The sequence below is a fragment of the Brachycentrus maculatus genome, unplaced genomic scaffold (genome assembly GCF_059751285.1).
Source record: "Brachycentrus maculatus isolate JH-2025_06_01 unplaced genomic scaffold, ASM5975128v1 h1tg000105l, whole genome shotgun sequence".
Lineage (NCBI taxonomy): Eukaryota > Metazoa > Arthropoda > Insecta > Trichoptera > Brachycentridae > Brachycentrus > Brachycentrus maculatus.
The window spans coordinates 3277561-3299588 of record NW_028280859.1 but is presented as its reverse complement, the minus strand read 5'-3'; the positions used below and the strand labels follow the sequence as shown (position 1 = coordinate 3299588).

The 22028-nt window shown below is 35.3% G+C and overlaps 1 protein-coding gene and 1 non-coding gene across 10 annotated transcripts in view; one reads left to right on the top strand and one right to left on the bottom strand.

Annotated features, from left to right (window-relative positions):
• Positions 1 to 18099, top strand: part of Crag (DENN domain-containing protein Crag) — a 45806-nt gene extending 27707 nt beyond the window's left edge. For 2 of the 9 annotated variants that reach the window (XM_088258987.1, XM_088258986.1), the window contains exons 23-33: positions 953 to 1153; positions 3188 to 3274; positions 4092 to 4178; positions 6087 to 6316; positions 7560 to 7639; positions 8905 to 9084; positions 10671 to 10761; positions 12274 to 12501; positions 14694 to 14841; positions 16254 to 16370; positions 17264 to 18099. In XM_088258987.1, the coding sequence (XP_088115113.1) occupies positions 953 to 1153; positions 3188 to 3274; positions 4092 to 4178; positions 6087 to 6316; positions 7560 to 7639; positions 8905 to 9084; positions 10671 to 10761; positions 12274 to 12501; positions 14694 to 14841; positions 16254 to 16370; positions 17264 to 17462 (1648 nt within the window). In that variant the 3' untranslated portion in view covers positions 17463 to 18099. Of the gene's footprint in view, positions 1 to 952; positions 1154 to 3187; positions 3275 to 4091; positions 4179 to 6086; positions 6317 to 7559; positions 7640 to 8904; positions 9085 to 10670; positions 10762 to 12273; positions 12502 to 14681; positions 14842 to 16253; positions 16371 to 17263 lie in introns of all 9 variants that reach the window. The other 7 variants (XM_088258984.1, XM_088258983.1, XM_088258988.1 and 4 more) reach the window with 6 other exon arrangements.
• TRNAS-ACU (transfer RNA serine (anticodon ACU)) lies at positions 15143 to 15215 on the bottom strand. Its single transcript has one exon. It is a non-coding gene; the product is annotated as a tRNA-Ser (tRNA).
• Positions 18100 to 22028: the final 3929 nt, after the last annotated feature.

The window sequence follows — 22028 nt, the reverse complement described above, 5'->3', positions numbered from 1 at the left end:
CGGTGATATGTATTTACTATAATTTGACTCTAATAATGAAAATATCAATATAAAATATAAAAAATGCGGGCTCAAAATTTTTGAATTTCTCCATAATACAATCACGTATTACATAAAAGATTTATAATATAAAGTTATTTATTTGCTGCGAAGTAAATAAATAATTTGTGAAAAAATCGAATATAGAATCACTAATACACAAATGTTTCCCAGTGTGTGCGTGCTTGCCATGCTTTGCGTACAAGAGCACACGGCTTGATACTGTTTCCGCTGATCTCCTTTTAGTAGCGCACAAGTCCTTCGGGGTGGTTGTGCCGCTACGCCAGCTATGGCGGCTACTTGCGATGTATTTTTTCCCCGTTTTCAGCTACTTACCAGAGCAAACATTACAAAATTGTTACATTTTAACTTCATCTATGGTCAATAAAAGTAACATTTAGGTATATTCACATTTTTCCCGTTTTTAAATCACATTTTCATATTGTGTACAAAATACATATGACCGTTGCACGTGGAAGCTTTATTACCGTAAGAACGCTTGTGCACTACATGGAATTTTACTGTCCGGCAGTCCGGTAAGCATAAAAAAACGGATGATTGGCTTTTGCATTTGTCCTTCTTTCTCCGGATCAGTGCGCTCGATCAGTGCGCGTGAATTCGATCACGCTAAACTGTCGTAGTCGCTTTTATTTGAAAAAACCGGACTGGCGGACAGTAAAATTCCGTGTAGTGCACAAGCGCCCTAAGAGAAAGGTTGAAAACATAAATCTATATATTTTTAAAATCAAATACATATACGAAAATAATACCTATGGTTTTCACTCCTTCAATTGAGCTGTTGTATTTAGTCAATATATATATATATATATATATATATATCTTCCCAAACCTGACTCCTCGCTTGTAGAGATGAGCTTGTAACGCTAGAAGTGTGTGCGTATGCATTGTGCAGAACCTCTCCGCGCACGCCCGTGCTGATGGACGACCCGCTGGGGGCGCTGCGCGAGCCCCCGCCGGCCGCGCGCACCGCCCCGCGCGCCCCCTCGCCGCCGAGGGCCAAGCACCCGCTCTCGGACAACCCCGTCCTGTTCCGGCGGAGCGCCACGCTCGAGGACGTGCCCAAGGAAGCCTCCGACGCGTCCGACACGTCTGCGTTAGTTGCACTTCTTCCTACCGCTTATATTATTCAGCTTAATTTTATGTACAGTATAATGAATTGAACATTTTAACACATTTCGGACGGGTACTTTTTACCCTTTCAAATTATTGGCACATATTACCATGGAAATGCGCCTGTGTGGGGCGCATGAAAACAAATTTCTAACGAGTGTTTTTTACGCCTGCGAACCGCTGGCGACGGGATTTGATAATTGTGTACATATAGTTTATTCAGACCTTAACAATGAGATTGGTAAATAATATTAATATAAAAACATGAAATAATTCCTACTTTTCGGACTTTGTAATGAGGCCAGCGCAGAAGGTAAAAATAGCCTTCCCATCCTTAGGCATCAACCGACCGAGCGGGTAGAAACACCTTTCCCATCCTGAATGTGTTAATACTCAATAATGTAATGGTTAGCGTGTTTAGCTACCGTGCTGGAGGTCCTGGGTTCGATTCCTAAGGAGGAGTGAAAATAAATATTAGTGATTATACACTGTAATATATATTTAATACATATTACCCTGGACTGGTCCCTGAAGCCCAGGAGTGATCACGTTGCTTTCATGTAAGTAACGATCAAGATAATGGCAGTATGGAAAAGTCTCTTTAAAAAAAAGTATATATATAAATATATATATATACATATTCTGTTTTAATACAAATGTTTTAATTCAATACTATTTTCTAATATTAGTGAGCTCAATGGCTTCTGTTTGGAAATAAGAAATAGTTATGGCAAAGTAGGAGTTGAACCTAGAGCCTCCAGTTTGCGACACTAACCACAACACAACTCTCAAAATCTTTTTGTATAACGATAATTTTTCATTTTAAAATTTTTAATTCTTTATACATACTTATTTTCTAGCTTGTGTAGTCTTGGAATAGCTCAACGTTGCCAAAAATTGCTTTTGTTTTTCTCACAGTGAAATATTATATTTGGGCACATTTTTCTTGATGGTACAATCCGCTAGACTATTATGCAGGAGATGCTTGTTAATTCACAATCTTTTTTCAATATAAATTTCAATCATGAATACTATTATTATTATTTTTAATCTGTTGTGATGCGTGTTTCAATGCATTCCTCATGAAAAATAAGAGAAACCAATTGCAGAAGACAAACCATTCTCTACCATCGCAATGCAAGCTGTCACACATCAGCTCAAACAAATTAATTTTTTTAGCATTCAAAATATGGAATTGGTGGGTCATCCGTCATACAAACCTGATTTGGCACCCAATGATTTTTTCTTATTCCCGCATATCAAAAATAAATTGCGAGGCCAACGTTTTTCGACACCTGAAGAAGCAGTTGATACGTTCAAAACACATATTTTGGAGGTGCCTCAATCGGACTGGAAAAAGTGTTTAGAAAATTGGTTCAAACACATGCAAAAGTGTATTGACCTCCAAGGAGAATATTTTGGAAAACAATAAAGCCATTTTCGATTGTAAATATTTGTTTTTATATTCTCAATATTATTAATATTTAAAGCATTTACTTTGTGGTTAGTCATTTTTACTTATTTATTTTTTTACAAAAATGTTAATAATATTAGTATATAACCACTCACTGAGATTTTTATGTCTACCGGTTTCGAGGCGTACCCGTCTCTTCGTCAGGACAATCACTACCACAGCATGCAAACAATACCACCCTTCACCACCATTTACACACTTAAAACTACACAAAATGTTTAACACATGCGATTTTTGGTCGACCCGAAGACCGACATGCAATAAAGGTTTCAGCACAGACATGCGTTACGAGCCGAGGTTAAACATGCACTAGGGTTAAACATATTAATGAAACAGCTTATATACTCGTAGGATGAAAGGAGTGGGCGGGGTTTGAATTGGATATTGACGAATCTTGCTTAACCGATGTTGAATCAAATAATGGACTATAAGTAAATTTATTTATACTTGTATATCTCAAAACTTAAGTAGCAACCTACGTAATAATATGCAAATTTGATATCGTGTTCCCAATGGCCATCTAGATTGGAGTATTTGTTTCAGGAAACTTCACAGGAGTGAGACGGTTCCCACGGCTTCCATGACTTCTGGTCTCGCCAGCCTGGGAAACTCTCTGAAGCTCAGCTTTGGGTAAAGAATGGCTAACTTATTCCTGACTCACTACAATAATATGATGTGATATATTTCCATTGTATGTGTTTGCAAATGCATGACTTTCCAATTATTCTAACATCTATTTTCATGCATCGATTATATTTTCATTCATTCGCTACATAAATTAATTTTTTGCATTTTTATATTTTCAATTTATAACGCACCATTTTGTTACATATTTTGGTCTATATTTTTAAAATCATTATCTTTAAATATGAATTTATATTCACCGAGTAGTTTTCTATGCCACAAGTCAGGCCCGGGGTTCGATTCCCACCCTGTCATAACTTGATTTCCATTTTAAAATACAGGGCACTTAATCTTACTTTGAAATAATTGTTGAATATTATTATATTCTTGTATATCATAAGAATACACTAAATAATTGATTGAATATTTTTCAAAATAATAAATTTTATTGTACTACCAATTTTTACTATTGCAAAAAAGTCAGTTTTATCAACCTAATTTGTGACTGAAGTAAAAACAGATTGTCAGAATATGCCTTACCATCATATGCATGTTAATTTTTTGTAAAATTTAAAAGTCGCCTGAATTTTTTTCACTTTGCCACTATGAAATTTACAATCAAAATAATGCTTAATTGAAAAAATGCAATATCCAAATTTTATTTTGTAGATTAAAACGCTTTCGCTGTTTTAACACGCATTTTTGCTGTTGACGTATGGAACGTGGATGACTGCTTTCCGTTTTTCATTTTTTCAGATTTTTTTTTTTTAATTTCATATTTTTCTTTTTTTCAAATTGGTGTTGTCATATTGATGTTTTGTAGCCGTTATTCGCCGGGCCGTCTGTCACTGAGAAAGGCCGACATGAAGTTGTCCAAACAAATTATTGAGAATGCCATCACCAACTTTAGGTAAGTCATCAAAAACAACACAGGGTGTTCGGAAATATTCTCTATGTTGGATAGATAATCTGCAATGGCAAATAAACATGCAAATAAAACAATCGACACATGGGACATACACTAGTCACTTTATTAAATCAATGTAATTTGACGCGGGCTATATTAGATCACATTGAAAGAATTATGACAGAAAATAATATATAATATTTTTGTAATATAGTGACATCTATCCGCTACACAGCAAAGCACAGTGTCGGGTTGTGGTCCCGTGGTTAGTTTCGCGGACTCTTAAGTTAGAGTTTCTCGGTTCGAACCCACTCTACCACAATTTGATACCTATTTCTAATAATGAGCCGCTTAGGCTCACAGAAATAGTATAAAATTGAAGTATTTGTGAAAATAATAAAAACACAAATATTTCTCTTAAAAAAAAAAAAAGCAAACCCATCAAGAAATTACATATTTAAGATGTGTTTTTTGTATAGTTGAAGGTAACCAAAATGCACAAAAATGTGTATACCGTTACAACTTAAGGTTTCTGAAACGCACAAATATGTGCACACTGCCGCAATATGAAGTTTCTGAAATGCACAAATATGTGCACACCGTAAACAATATGTTAACGAAGATTTTTGTTAATTTAAACCTAGATGTCGCCTATGAAGTTTATTCTGAAGAAAATAAAATTTTACTGTCACTTGCAACATTTACTATTCTTTCCTAAAGTGATCACTTAAACTAGCTAGTGACAGGTCGTATCTTTATTATATTTTATTTTTACTATTTTCAGTTGAATAGCCACGATGATTGTTCATCCCGTTTGCATGATCTTTGCTTTCAAACCAAATCTGTGCTGATGGTTTTCATGATATCGTCTTTGATACTTCAATATGTCGTATGCCAAAACTGCATTTTTGTAATATTGCATCGTAGTACTCAGAATTGTCAGTCCTACCTACAAACAAATTATCGTTGTCTTTTAGTGAGTAAAAAATCCGATTAAACAATATTATTTTCCTTAAATAAATATAGGTGTTATTTTTTTTTACCATGAAAAAATTTGTTTTACTAAAAATTACCCATTTGGATATGACATATTGAAGTATCACTAATGATTTGCAATATATTGTTTAGTATTTTTAATATTTTCATGCTACCGAATTTCTTTTTAGTATTTTATTTAATTTTTGAAAATCTGTCAAATAATTTTACATTAGATTTCTAATAAAATAATACTTTAACAATTAATCATTACATTTTCTTCATTCAGATGAACTCATTCATGAACATATTATAGTCACCTTAAAAATGTTTTATTATTTATCAAAGTATATTTTGTGTCATTTGTATACATTTTGAAATATTTTACTAAATTTCCTGAACTCAACGCCAATCATTTTCTGGATAATTTTACTATTCCTCAATATATTTGAATGTATTTTTAATATATCAATAATATTTAGATTATATTATTAAAAATCATAATAAAATATTTATAGATGGCGATGACATGTTGATTTGGAGCTGAATAGTTGGTACTTTTATTTAAATATTCTAAATACCATAATTCATGAATGTCTTGAAAACGTTACCGCTGTGCGGTAGGATCTACGATCATAGATACAAGTTTCAAGAATTAGTGCAATATGGATGTTCAATAATGGCCAGAATGGTGAATGTTACACAAGTGTATAAGTGATCACTTAAGCCAGGCAAATGCCAGGTCGTAAGCCCTGGGATGCTCAGACTTATACCATATACATGTTTCATATCAAGTTGAGACACACATAGAAAATTGACATCCCATCCGTAGAGTGAATAATCCAGTGTCCCATATAATAAATAATAGTAATTTCGTCTAAGTATTCTTTTCATATTTCTTCTATGCTATTTTGAATGAAATGTTTTGATTCCCAGTCCCGGGGGCATCACCGGCAAGAAGTCTAACGAGCTGATCCAGGGGGGCATCAGCAGCCTGAAGTACGCGGCCACGAGCGTCGCCAAGAAGTTTGACGAGATCAAGGAGGCCATCTCCGCCAACTCCACCCCTGTGAAGGGCGGGACACGCGGGACCAACGTTGGGGACAGGGATACGCTAGAGGAAGAATCATCCGAAAGGGAGGGCTCCGGATCACTTAACATCGATGGTAAAACCTAACATACATGTCGCTCACTCCTTTCAACAACGTCATATATCAAAAAACTAGATTTTTCAGGAGATCGTTTTTAAAGTTTAAAAATATAATAAAGTGTATTAAAAATAAATATCAAGCCACATATTGAATTTTTTACTTTGCAACAGATCTTTTTGGGTAAAACCTGGATGTTTTTTCTCGATTTGAAAAATATTTAATATATTTAAAAAAATAATTAAACAAAACCTTTTCTTCAAAATTAAAATACAACACTTTCTGCCCTGTAGCGGGTAAATATTAAGTTAAAAGTATGGCGCTTTTGCTGGGATATAGTACATTTTCTGGGCATTCCGAAAACATGCACAACTGAAAAATGACAATTTTTGATATATGACATTGTTGAAAGGAGTGAGCGATGTGATATTCAACCGCTTAATGCTGGGGTTTTTTTTGTCCTTAAGCATCAATCCTCCAAACGGGTTAATATGTGTTTCATTGACATTGCGTTGATCTTGATACAGACTACATTTCGTTAAACTAGAAATACTAAAGCTAATACACAAAAAGTAAAAGTACAGTTAAATGAAACTCATGTTCAGAATACACCTTTTGTCGAAAGAAGTCTGTAATTTTTTGTAGACACTACTAGGAAAAAATAGTTTTTCTGTAGTTCTCTGTAAATACTGTACTGCTTCAAGTGTGGCAGCAGATGTCTCTCGAAAATGGAAAAAATGAGAAAGTGTTTGGGCAGCTTTCATAGCTAATTGTAGCAATAGGCAAATTATTTAGTTGCAACGAAATCTTCGCTAATATTCATCGACGATAAAACCAGGTTTTTGATAGCGGTAAAACATACAGTTTGGCCGGACTTGCTAAAATGTGGATTAGTATGGATTCTCCAGTTCTTTGGACACGTTGCGCGTGGCAACGAGGATATCCTGGAACGACTAATTGTGATCGGTAGCCTGGAAGGAAAGAGAGGGAGAGGAAGATCCCCACACAATGGATCGATCAAATTAAGGCAGCAGCAGGCACCGCAGTGGTTAGAGCGCTACGTGCAGCGGAGTCAAGGGATAACTGGAGAAGAGTCATTGCTTCTGCAAGGGTCACAACGCTCAGCAATGAAGAATAAGAAGGAGAAGAAGCTAAAATGTGACATTTTATCCGAATTGACAGAACAGTCGAGGCCATTATAACCGAGTTCCACTGTATTAAAAAACTGATTATGAAGCAATGTTATTGGGTTTTTTTCTAGGTGGAAGTGGCGCTCCGAGTGAAGCAGACTGGCTCCCTTCAAACCTTCCTGATAATCTCTATCCTCCAATAACGCAATCGGTAACTACATACATATATCAAATTACAATAAAATAGCTGTAAGAGGCGTCTATGTCTGCACAAGACTATAAACTGCACAGGGGGTGGTCCCTTCTTTACTCCCACCCTAACACGCTCGGACCGCACGCCACGGCGTAAGTACTTACTAGTATAGTGCGTATATAATCTTTGTGTAGCGCTTTCAAGCGGTAATCGGGCCGCAACACCCGTGGACGAAGGTACTGGAGGGTCTCGGCGGATTTTTTCATAGTATTATTTACGTATTTACATATTATTACATTACAATCATGAACATTAACGTGGCCGACCCTGAAAGTGAAACTATTTCTTTATTAAAAGGGTAGCATTACCTTACCAAATTACATTTACATTATAGAAAAGTCCTTTTCAGGACGACTGTTATATACAGTAAACCTACCTATAAAGTCTAGATAGGTACCGCGTTATCGTAGGAAACTTTATGTGGGGTCAGTTAAAAACATTAACCCCTTTTAATGTCGCCTCCGATAACACGGTACCTATCTCAACGTAATTGGGGGTTTACTATATATAAAAGATGACGTCGCTAACAATAGCTATATGACAGGAGCCGTGGCGTAGTTGGGTAGACGCTCAACTGCGAAACTGGCGTCGCGGGTTAGATTCCCGCCAATTGCATTATGAATTCAAGAAAGATTTATTTTCAATTGGTCTGGGTGTTTGTGATGTATTTTTCACATTTATCTTCACTATCCTTACTTTCCTACCTGCATATAAGCATCTAAAATAGACGCTTTGCGGGTTATTCCATTTAAAAAAAATTAAAATAATTATGGTGGATGTGCTTTATAACATATCTTCTTCTTCTTTCTGTGCCACTTCTAACAAAGATCGGCGATCATCATGGCTATCTTCAATTTTGATGCTGTAGCTCAGAACAGAGATTTGGTGCTTCTGCCAAACCATTGTCGTAGGTTTTTCAGCCATGATGTCCTTCGAGTTCTTCGCCCCTCAATCTTTCCTTGTATGATTAGGTGGAGAAGACGATATTTTTCATTTCATTCCGAAGTACACCAGCTTTCTCTGCTTGATGGTTGGTAGGATTTCCTTATTGGTATTCATCCGTCGGAGGATAGTTTGGTGACCCGATCACGCCATGAAACTCGCAGGATCTTGCGATAGAGATCCATTTCAAACGCCTCTATTCGGTTTTCCAGTGCCTGTGTGAGTGTCTATTATTATAAATTATTTTTAGTTAAAAATCTAAATGATGTGTTTTTTCGCAGGAGCGGCCCGACTCCAAGTTCTGCGTGCGAGTCCTGATGACCTCGTGCTCCCAGTGCCACAACTGCCTGGCGCTGCTGTACGACGAGGAGATCATGGGCGGATGGAGTGCGGAGGACTCCAACCTCAACACTCGCTGCGGAGCGTGCTCCAAGCACACCGTGCCGCTTCTCTCAGTGACGGTACATTTTACCTATTTATTGTAACTGCATACAGTTGGTAGAACTCCATATTGAATTGTCGGGTAATATATCCAATATTAAACAAGGTTTATTTGGTTGAGTTCTACATTTATTTATGTATATTTTAATACGTGACGCGTTTCGTCTTCTTAGGACATTATCAAACACTGACTGTTAGTGTTTGATAATGTCCTAAGAAGACGAAACGCGTCACGTATTAAAATATACATAAATAAATGTAGAACTCAACTAAATAAACCTTGTTTAATTTTGGATATATTACCCAACGTTTCACCTTATTGACAACTCAAAATTTGACCTTTCTTCAAAATTATATTGAAATATTTTTGGTGTAAAATATTAATCCTGGTACATATTATTAGTCAATATTCGTCCACCTCTCTACTGTAATAATCAGCACGCTTGGCTAACGTACTGGAGTTCCCGGGTTCGATTCCCAAGGGGTGGGGTCAAATAAATATATGTGATTTTTCACTCTATTATTTATTCAATATTACCCTGGACTGGTACCTGGGTTTTTTCCTTCATTTGTTTACGATCAAGATAACACTGCTTTTATATGATACAGTGCCCTATGCACCAATGGGGTGCAAATAAGGGTTTGATATGAAGAATATTAATCCAGATTATTTTAAAAAAAAATCATTTTTTGTGTTTAATGCAAAAATTATTATATCTATGGTACTTGTCTATCTCTAATTTAATTTAATTTATTCAACTAATTTTCAGTAACACCCGAATAATTTGAACCCGTCTTTTTTTCTTTGGGGTTGCATTAATGCCAGGATTTAAAAAAAATATTTTTTATTTTTTTATTTCTTTAGTTAGCTTATATTACAACTAATACAAACTGTTATTTACGCTTTATTTACATCATATATATATTTACATCTTACAGTAAACAAAACATTATTTTTTTTTAGATTTCAATGACGATAATGTGCCATCAAGTCACTACTTACTAACATTGAATAAAATATATGAACTTGGATTATCATGATCACTATTAAATATTGAACACATATTTTTGGAGGTTTCCTTGCCTAAACTTATTACATCCTCCCAACATTTTAGCCACCGAAACAGGAGACATCCTCAGGATGCTATGATCCTGAAACTATAATGGCAGAAAAATACTGTAGGAAAAAATAGTACTGTATGCAAGGGTTATAACCTAAAGAATTGTTAATTGATTTGGCTTTTAATTTGTAGAACTCCATTTTAATTTATGCATTAATTTGAAATCAAACACAGATTTTTTGAGACTACTAAGTTGTATTTTATTAACAAAAACAGAAAAAATTAATATTGTGACAATTGTTTCGCCTAGACAATTATTAATTTTTTATGTGTTTTTGTTAATAAAATACAACTTAGTAGACTCTAAAAATCTGTGTTTGATTTAAAATTAATACATAAACTAAAGAATTGTTATATAAATTAAAATACAAACTTCACCAAAATTGACAGTAATCAACAACTTCATATCAAATTTGTGTTTTCTTTTCCATTCTTGTTTGTTTGTATTTGTTAGATTCTTATTTTTACATTTTATTTTTTCTCAGGTCTTGCGAAGAGAGGAGAAAACTCCAGAAACTATGAGCGTCCCGTACTTAAATCCATTAGTATTAAGAAAAGAACTCGAATCTATTTTAGGTAAGCATATTTATTTATTTTCTAATCTTAATACAGTAAAAATTCCTAATCAAAGGGATCAATATTCTAGAAATATTTCAAATTAACACACTTCAGACGGGAAAGGTATTTCAACCCGGTCAATCGATGCTTAACTGTGTAGAATGAGAAGGATATTATAATTAACTTACAAGTGATTGTGTAACACGGTGTTTTGTGATATTATTTAACATTTATTTTTATTTTTTATTATCGTGCGATGCTTCGAATACTGGAAGCATTTTTTTTAGTTATAACTTTTATCGTTATAAATACGTCTCTACCTAATTAAAATTTATATGGCAATGACGAATAAACAACGATTCTGAAAGCAAAAATGGTGAAAGTGACCATTACCAAAACGCGAGAAAAGGAATAAAGTCACACAATTTTGATGTCCCACATGCAAAATACATTTTTGTTCTGATCTCTGCTTTGAAAATTTTCACACAATTTCAAAATATTAATCATGTCCGTTTTTTGATATAAACATTTATTTAAAATATTTATTCTAAATTTCATTTTAATTTACATTTATTTTTTAATAAAACGCGTTTAAAAAAAACTGCGCGCACGCGACAAATAGACTTTACGACAGCCGCGTCTTCTATACGGCCGCCAAATTTTCTGCCGCGAGTCCGTAAATGTTAATATTTTTGTGTAAATACACTATAAAAACATAATAAGTAAAGTGAATTGTGTACTGTGAACATCTCTAATGGATATTTATCCGAACGACTTCCGAAAGTTTCACTACAAAAAATAGGCAAAATGTGTTTTTTTTTGTCAAAAATATTATAATGTAAAATAATCCAGCACGGGACGGAAAGTTTGACACTCGTAATTGAGCAGCTTAGAGGTTAAGGATGGGGAGGGTATTTTTACCTCCTGCACCGGCGTCATTTCGAAGTCAGAAAATAAGAATTACACATTTAATGTTTTCATATGAATATTATGTACCAATCTCTTTGTTAGGGTCTTCTACTACAGGTCATAATCTTGGTATTACGAACTTCACGGGACTAAAAAAATATTTCGCTATAGTGAAAATTCGTTACATTGGATGTATAGGATTTGACACATTTTAAATTTATTTTATCGCCATATTATATGTACCCACTTACGTTAAATTGCTGTTACACTACACTCGATCTTCCGGCCAGTGATCAATACAATATAGGTACCTACCTAGTACAGGACATGAGAGAAATGAAACTATGATTTTCAAATTGTGAGACTTTATTGGAAAAAAATTAATTTATAAGCAATAAAAGAAAAGTGAATTAAAACGCAAGTTGAAATATGTTTTTATTTTTTGTTAATTTTTTTTTTTCAAATTTTGAAAAAAAACTTCGCTATCCCGATATCGGCTTCGCTACATTGAATTTTGGTTTTTACCGGGGATGAATTGCAGATTCGTTATACTGGATATTTTGTTACTTCGGTATTCGCTACAAAGAGATTTTTTTATTGTATGTCCACTTTTATTTCCAGCGCATGATGGAGATTCGTGCTTAACCGACCCCAGGTTTATAGACGAACATCCCATCATATACTGGAACCTAATCTGGGCGTTTGAGAGGGTGAACATAACAAGTCACCTCTCTGAATTGCTCAACCCTCGCTATAAGAAGCAGTTCCAGTCTCGCTGCGGCCAATCTATAGAGATCCTTAATAACAATCACCTCTCCAAGGAAATATCCAGAGAAGATCTCAACGAAGGTAAATACTATGAAAAATTAGCTTTATGATGAGAGATTTCAAGAAAATGTTATACCAGCATGCAAACAACACTATGCACCAATACCATAGCACTATTCACACACTTACACCTTCATAAATTATGCTTTACATGCACTTTAAGTTGTTTGTGGTGAATATTAAACAGTGTACAAATTAATCACTTGAACCAGTCAATGATAAGTCATAAGCTCTGTAAATATCCAGACTTCCAAATTCCCATCTCAATAGACGTCATCTGTGTTTTGATATCATTAAAAATCTTTCAGTTTCATAACAGTATTATTTTAGAATCTAACTTAGCATATTGTTGTCAGGGTTCTTTTTTTCATCAATCCCGACACTGTTACCACAAACCCAATTCCAATTTGTACAATGTTTTGGCGTCTTTCGCGCTTTACCAAAAGTAAGCAAATAGAACGCTTATAAGCGTCTACCGCTCTCTACCAACAGTACGTAAAATACGCTTTTAAGCGTTTCCCGTAAAAAATGTGTTAATACGTTAAATTTATTTTGGCACCAATAACTCAATTTTCGATTTTGGTAGATAATCTACGTATGCCTTTGAAATAAAAATAAAAATATCAACTCATCAAAAACATGTTGCAGATATGGGTTTACTGATATTATCCCATTGCACCACTAATAAAGATGACAAAATTTATTTTTTAACATCTCCTCAAAGATGAAGAAGAATATGGAAGTCTGGGCATTTACGGGGCTGACGACCGTCATAGGCTGGTTGAAGTGATCACTTTACACACATGTAACATTCACCAATTCTACCCATTATTGACAACCATACTACTCAAATTCTTGGAAGATCTATATATATATGAACCAATTTAGAAACCTTGTTCTTAAATCACTAGAACTTCACTAGAGACATCTATTGGTGAGATGTAAAGAAGCTTTTTACTAAGCAGAAACTCTTATATTAGTATGTGAGGTCCGAATCCTGGATTATAATCACACACATGAGAAACACCAGAAAATACCATTTTCATTTTTATTATTAAGCTTATAATTTGACCAGATAATTCATTTACAACATTAATTGTAATATTGTAAATGACAAAATTTGTTCATACAACACACTATTTAATGTTCACACATTTTTTTACTACAATAACATAAAAAAATGGTAAAACTTAAAAGCATAATTTTTACACACACAAAATAAAAATGGTAAAACATAAATGCATAATTTTTGTTGTTGTTCATAAGCTAGATATACTGATTTAACCGAAATATACTTGTAATGTTTTAATGTAAAAAAATCACTTCAGAGACAAACTGGCGAATCGCCAGCTTTGTGAGTCAGTGACAAATTGACCTTGGCCGGCGATTCGCCGCCTTTGTGTTGCAATGGGGTAAGTGTGTCCCGCAAACAATATAAGATATTTTCCATATTCAAAGGCAAAAGAAATTTTTGTGTAAATGTAATACTGCCCATGTCCGCCTCCACACAAAATAAAAATGGTAAAATATAAAAGCATAATTGTTGTTATTGTTCATAAGCTAGATATACTGATTTAACCGATTTATACTTATTTATGTCATTTTTATGAAAAAAGTTATTGTCATGCCGTCGATTTGCTGGCTTTGTGTCGCAATAGGTTAATTCCAATCTAAGCAAGAAAGAAGATTCAGCCTACTGTCCCATCCCGTCTTTGGTTTAGGAAAATTTCGATGAACAAGAAAGATACATCCACCATTTGTCGAATGAGGATGGGACATTGCTGCACGAGAGAGCACCTTGCGAGGATTGGTGTCTTTGACTCCCCCATTTGCGAGTGTCGTTTTGAAGAGGAAGACCTTAACCACATATTCTTTGTTTGCCCAATAAATGACCAAATGCCAACATTTTTTTAAACTCTGGCCCCGCTTATTCCCCTCCCTACAGATATCCATCTCATCCTGGCGAGCAGGAACCCAATTATGTACAGACTTTTAGTTGTTTTTTTAAAATTGAATGGAATAAATTTATAGTTTAATAATCAGTCTTATCATATTTTTTAATTAAGTAACAATATTCAATTAATTTGACATTGGCAAAAGCAATGTATTTCATATGCAACGCCATTCTATATTAAAAAAAAAAAAGAAGAAAGAAGATTAAAACATAACCTCCTCTGTATGTCGGTAATGTTGCATTGCAGATACTGTTGCAGGTGAGGTGGGCATCCAGTGCCTCTGGGACAACCCTCGGCTGCACGGGGAGCTCGGTCCCGCCCTGCGCGCGCTCTGGAGGCCCGCCCCCGCCCCCTCCAGCCTCGTGTCCGCGCTGCTCACCGACCACACCACCACCTCCCCGCACAGGTGCCTGCCTGCCTTTTCATTATAATTTGTACCAATAATTCCGTCATAGGCTGGTTTTAGTGATCACTTTACACACGTGTAACATTCACAAATTCTACCCATTATTGACAACCTCTCTTCTTCTTCTTCTCTTCAAACCCTTCTCCGCACCCCAATGGTGCATAGGGCACTGTGTCAAATAAACGCAGTGTTATCTTGATCGTTTACAAGTGAAGGAAAGGTGATCAGCCCTCCGCTTCAGGCACCAGTCCATGGTAATATTGAATGAATATTACAATGAAAAAATCACTTATATTTATTTTACCCCCCTTGGGAATCGAACCCAGGACCTCCAGAACAGTAGCCAAGCGTGCTGACCATTACACTACGGAGGCGGACTAAACGCAGTGTTATCTTGATCGTTAACACATGAAGGAAAGGCGATCAGCCCTCCGCTTCAGGCACCAGTCCAGGGTAATATTAAATAAATATTATAGTGAAAAAATCACTTACCCTTCCCTGGGAATCGAACCCGGGACCTCCAGAGTAGTAGCCGAGCGCGCTGATCATTACACTACGGAGGCGGACAACCACACTACTCAAATTCTTGGATGTTCTATATATATGATCCAATTTCGAAACATTGTTCATAGTGATTTAAGAATTTAACCATTTTGGTGCTGAAATTGAGTGAAAAAACACTGATGTTTTTTGACCCCCCGGGAATGAATTTCAATTTTGTTCGCCTTATGTAGTGGTTAGCACAGTGGTTCTTAACCATGTTGGAGGTACCGAACCCCACCAGTTTCATATGCGTGTTCACCAAACCCTTAATTGGAAAAAAATATTGCTAGATTAATATATTCCTTTCAAATAGATCTATTAGATAAAAGAATATACCGTACGGCATATCATTTTTCAAAATATGTATTTGATATATTCCTTTCAAATAATATACTAGATCTATTAGATAAATGACTATATCGTATGTCATATCATTTTTCATAATATTTGATATATTCCTTTTAAATAATATACTAGATCTATTAGATAAATTGATATATCGTATGTCAAATCATTTTTCACAATATTTGATGTATTCCTTTCAAATAATATACTAGATCTATTGGGTAAATGAATATATTGTATGTTGTATCACTTCATCATCAAGTTTGCTGGAAGACAGTGGATGGGGACGGCGCAGGATCGGGAGGAGTGGAGGCGGAATGGGGAGGCCTATGTCCAGCAGTGGACCTCAACGGTCTGATATGATGATGATGAAGTCGGGTGTGTGTTTTGAGCTCCGCCGAACCCTGGAGACTTACTCACCGAACTCCTGGGGTTCGATCGAACCCAGGTTAAGAGCCACTGGGTTAGCATATTTGGCTACAATGCTGGAGGTTAGATTATATCGTGATGTTGCGTTCCCGTAGGGTGGTGCAACAAGTTGTGGACGGGATCAGCAGTAACGACCTGACGGACTGCCTGCGCAAGTTGCAGCAGTGGAGGAGTACTACTTCTCCCCACGGGAGATTTCATTCCCTTTATAGGTAAGATATTTTATATTATTTCGAGAAATAAAAATACTTTGTGTTTTGATCCACTCACATTTTTATCAACCAACTAGTTTCGGCAATAACCTGTTGCCCTCTTCAGGGTTTAATTTATGACTGCCCTGAAAACCCTGAAGAGGGCAACAGGTTGTTGCCGAAACTAGTTGGTTAATAAAAATGTGAGTGGATCAAAACACAAAGTATTTTTATTTCTCTAAATTATATATCAATATGATCCACAAAGTTAATGCTTTGAATATTCAAAAAAAGTTATTTTATTTTTTTTAATTAAAGTTTTACTCAGTAAATACCACTATTTCTTAAAAGCTATTACGACCATTCTAATTCCGCATCATTTTCAAACACTGTGTTAAGTTAAGTGTAAATTTTAGTGATTAAAGGTTATATTTTCCTTGTAATCCTAACATGTTTATCATTTGCTTCTCATTTTTAACTACACCAAAGCATAATTTGATTTACTCACGCAGAAAGCACATGTAGCATCCTTAAAGCAATGGATTGTTTACTAAACATTAATGTTACTATTCTCTGTATGTACATATATGTAGGCTGATGTGTATTATTGTCATTTCCCAAATTTAAAGGCATGAATTTGATTAAGGATTTATTTTTTTGGTGAAATATCTTTTTATAAAAATATATTATCAAATCTACACCAAGTTATTTAGCTACGATTGTTTTCTCTACATTTCATCATGCCTAATTCTCAATTAACCCCTAAGCATGTTGTTTATCATTCGGTTAAGTTGTAAAATTTTATGTTATTATATTTTTGGCAAAGCTCAATCAACAGCGGATATAATTTTGAATTGTATATTTTTATGAACCTTTTTACTTTAAAACACAGCGTATAATTCTGTTTGGCTCAGGGACGTGTTATTCCTGGGCATCAGCGAGTTTGGTCGCCAGAACCTGGACCTGGTGGCGCTGCAGCGCGAGTACACGGCGGCGGCGGGTCGCCTCGGCGCCGCCGGTAGTGCCCTGCGCACCATCGACCTGCCTCCCGCGCCGCCCGCCATCTGCTGCCGCCACTACTTCACCCCGCTGCACCTCACGCCGCTGCACTGACACTTGTGACAATAGGCGAGGGACGCGACCCCGACCTATCAACCGACAAGGTAGCGACTTGTATCTAAATCAACCGACAAGGTAGCAACTTGTTTCCAAATCAACCGACAAGGTAGCGACTTGTATCCAAATCGACCGACAAGGTAGTGACTTGTTTCCAAATCAACCGACAAGGTAGCGACTTGTTTCCAAATCAACCGACGAGGTAGCGACTTGTTTCCAAATCAACCGATAAATCTAGAAAATTTGGTGGTGGATTTACAAACTTGTATTTATTTTGGATGTCAGTGACAGGGATATTGAAAGCTTTTAAATGTAAATTCACAGTAAAATCGGGATACAATTTTGTTTTGTTTCACATTTTCAATAAATTTCGCAACTTAGTTAAAAAAAAATTGCTTTGCAAGAGGTCTATCAGGAAGCCTAGATAGATGCTTCTGTATCAGATCTGGGAATGCGGTTGGACAGCTTTCAATCAAAATCAACCGACAAGGTAGCGACTTGTATTAAAATATTCTTGAGAAAGATTTTTGTTTAGTTTCTTTCTAGCTGCCTTAAAACGTACGCACTTTGCCGTTTTGCCTTTTAAAATAATGTTGTTTGTGTAACATCTGCGCCTCCCACACACAAAAAAAAACTTTTCCGTAATTCACGTATTTTAATAATATAATGTATTTAGTTTATTTTATTTTTTTATTTCACGATGGGTTCCATAGTTAAAGCACCTTGAATATAGCTCTTGATTGAGGTCACTGGTGCCCCCCATGGCGCTGCAGTCCAACACAAGTGAGGTCACCGGTGCCCCCATGTTTAATTTTATGCTCACTACGATTCATTGAGGCAGCCGCTTACTTGAGTCAAATATCTTGATCTGGGTGGGTCTGGATTAAGTGGAATCCACTGTATTCTGTATGTACATAAATATAATAATACATTTGTTTACTGATAAAACTCTGCATCATTTTATACTATCTGTATGACACATAACGAGTGTTAACTTGAAACTGAAGATACAATATGTATAAAAAGTATTTGCAATGTGTATTCACTAGATATACAAGATAAAATATGTAATATTAATTTGGTATACTTTTTTTATTTCTTCAAAAAAACGTACAGGAAAAACTCGTTAATTCATGTTTAAAAGCACCAACAAAAATCTTTTCTTATTGACAAAATTATATAAATAGGTAGGTTGTTTTTCTTTAATTTTTTAGTTGGTTTATATGTATTTTAGTTTAAGAATACCTTAGAACGGGGCTTTGAAACTTGAACTTTGATGTGTTACTTGAGCCCAGTACAAAAAAATATTTAGATCGTGGTATCGATCGAAGTATTGTGACAATAAGTGTCACCTGTCAGGGGAACAATGAATCAATGAATTGTAAACCAAATACAGATTTATTTATTTTTTTGTACAGAGCTCAAGTAACACAACAAAGTTCAATGCCCCGTTCTACGGCATTGATTTTTTTTTTTTGAGTTTATAATACTTAATTGCTCCCAGCCTAAAATGCCGCCATTTAAAAAAATATATGTATATATACATATTTTATAAAAAATGCATCCTTTATTTTCAATATTGAAGATTTCATATAAGTTTGTCCTGCAATTGGTTTATCGCTATTAAAAGTTAGGTGCTCAGTATTTTTGGGACCAAAATAACAATTGTTTTTAAATTATCATATTTAAATTATTGTTATTTGAACTAACCAGTTTTTCCTGTATTATTTCTCTGTTAGTAGGTATAGAACATTTGTCTGAGCAGTGACAATACAGTGTTTTTAGGGTAACTTTATTAAACAAATTCTAAATCAATTTTCAAGATGTTTCGGGAGCCAAAAAAAATAATTGGGTGAAGAAGATTTTTGCTCGAATTTATGTTAAGTTTTTGGGAATTCGGGGAAATTAAATACACCATATTTCAACTAAATATTGGGACATTTTCTGGGTCGCTGGGACACTACTTCCAACAAAGGTGACATGTCCCGATATATTGAAACGAATGGGAACTCCATGATATATGAGTGTTGCGTGTTTTTCTAGTGTTAGATTATCGTTCTTCATGAGAGCGATATATTCCCTGCAGCCCTCCATTTGTAATGCTTTTGCAGCCATATTGAGTTGTGTTGATTTAAATAACAATATGTTGCGATTAGTTTTACCCTGTAAATCCACGGTGATAGGGTTACTGAACTATGAACTAAACAGGAACATGGGTCCTGTTTATGAGATTATTGCTAATATGTATATGTAACTCTAATTTGTTCAATTTTCCATTTCAAGCCTATGTACATATCTTATTTTATTAATAAATACATATATCATATTTTTATTAAAAAATTAATGCCTGTTTTTTTTTAATATTTTTCTGTTGATAATAATTTTGAATTTTTAGTATGCATACCCATGTTAAATCTCTGTTAAAGACATGTATATATTTTTTCAATATTTAATATTGTGGATTAATTCATTAAAATAAAAGAATACAATGTAAGTGATCAAATTAATACATGTTTAAAGTATTCCAATAATCAAATGAAGGTACATGAATGGTATAATAATATATTTATTTTACAATATCTGTTTAACTCTCGACCCCCATTTAATTTATATATTTATCAATAACACATCGCTCATTTGGTGCAACAATGACGTAATTTTTTTTAAAACAAGTTAAATATGTCAAAATGTGCGGAACGACTATTTACATAGGGAGAAACATGGACAGAATTGACTTTGTGGTGAAATGCTGCGAGATGGCGCGAGTGTCATTGTAGAATTGAGTAAAATGGCCCCATTTCTGTTGCTACGTCTGAATGGCATCTCGTGTAATATTTCTAAAAGTGTAATTACGCCATTGTTGCATCAAATGTGCGACATGTATTGTTTGTAGACAGTGTAAATACAGTTTTTAACCTTTCCGGGAGTACAACAATTGATGTCCAACTTTCTCTGGAGAGTGGGTTCTTTTTACATGAAAAATTTTTTTTTCTTTAAATTGATAAGGGTCCGCCAAATAACTTTTTTTTTTTGAAAATGCTATAAAAAAAAAACTACTGAATATTTTCTCAAATTTCTTTTTTTATTTATAAGTACAATCCTTCCGGTTAATAATGGAAAATAATTTCATTCAAATGGCTGCCTCGGCTGGCCATGCAGTAGCCTACACGATCGGTCCAATTTTTAAGCACATTATCGATTGTGTGCAGCTGTATTTCACCAATGGCTTCACGAATATTGTCCTTTAAAGCGTCAATTGTCTCTGGCTTGTCGGCGTAACATTTATCTTTGAGGGCACCCCACAAATAATAGTCCAACGGTGTCAAATCGCAGCTCCGAGGTGGCCAAACGACATCAGCTCTGCGGCTGATAATGCGATCTTCAAAAACAGGGCGCAAAACATCGAGTGTAGCTTCGGCTGTGTGGCACGTAGCGCCGTCCTGTTGAAACCAAATGTTGCCAATATCCTCCTCTTCAATTTTTGTGAACAAAAATCCGTTCAACATGGCCCGATAACGATCGCCATTGACTGTAACGGCCACTCCTTGCTCATTTTCAAAGAAAAATGGCCCAATTATGCCTCTGGACCAAAATCCGCACCAAACAGTGACTCGTTTTGGGTGTACCGGCTTTTCAATGTATGCGTGCGGGTTTTCTGTGCCCCAAATACGACAATTTTGCTTGTTTACATACCCGCCAAGATCAAAATGAGCTTCATCCGAAAAGATGATTTTTTTGGCAAAATCGGCATCTTCTGTAAGTCGATCGCAGGCCCACTCAGCGAAGCGAAAACGCATTGGATGGTCAGTTGGCTTCAACTCCTGAACCAATTGGACTTTGTATGGCGTCATACCAAGGTCTTTATGCAAAATTCGTCTCAATGATGTCTCCGAAATGTTCAATTGTTGAGAACGACGGTGAATTGATGTTGATGGCGCTTCACGCACACTTTCTGCCACAACATCGATATTCTCGGGTGTACGCACTGTTTTTGGCTTTTCACGCTTTGGTTTATCGATGAGGATGCCAGTTTCTTTCACTTTTTTCACAAGATAACGAACATACGGAGCTGACGGTGCTTCTCTTCTTCCAAAAACCGTACGCAATTTTCGCACACATTCTGCAACATTACCATGATTTTCAAAGTAATGTCGCAATATTTCCCAGCGTTGTTCAAGCGTATACACAACCATATTCGCTCAGCGGAAGGATAAAACTAATTATCTGTCAAATCAGACATGAGCTAAGTGTTACCATTCACGAAATAAGCACTAGTTGAAAAAAAAAACTTTAGATGGCGGACCCTATATTATGAAGTTAGAAATTATGTTCAATTATATTTTTAAAAACACCTCGGAAAATTTTTTCAATTATGACAAAATTACACACAAATATCCATAGATGTCATTGCTATACAAGTTAACACCTCTTGGAAATATTTTTCAATTATGACGAAATTACACGCAAATATCCACAGATGTCATTGCTATACAAGTTACATCATACTAACTGACAGACGGACTTCAACGTTCATTAACGTCGATACTCCTGTAAGGAAATTTC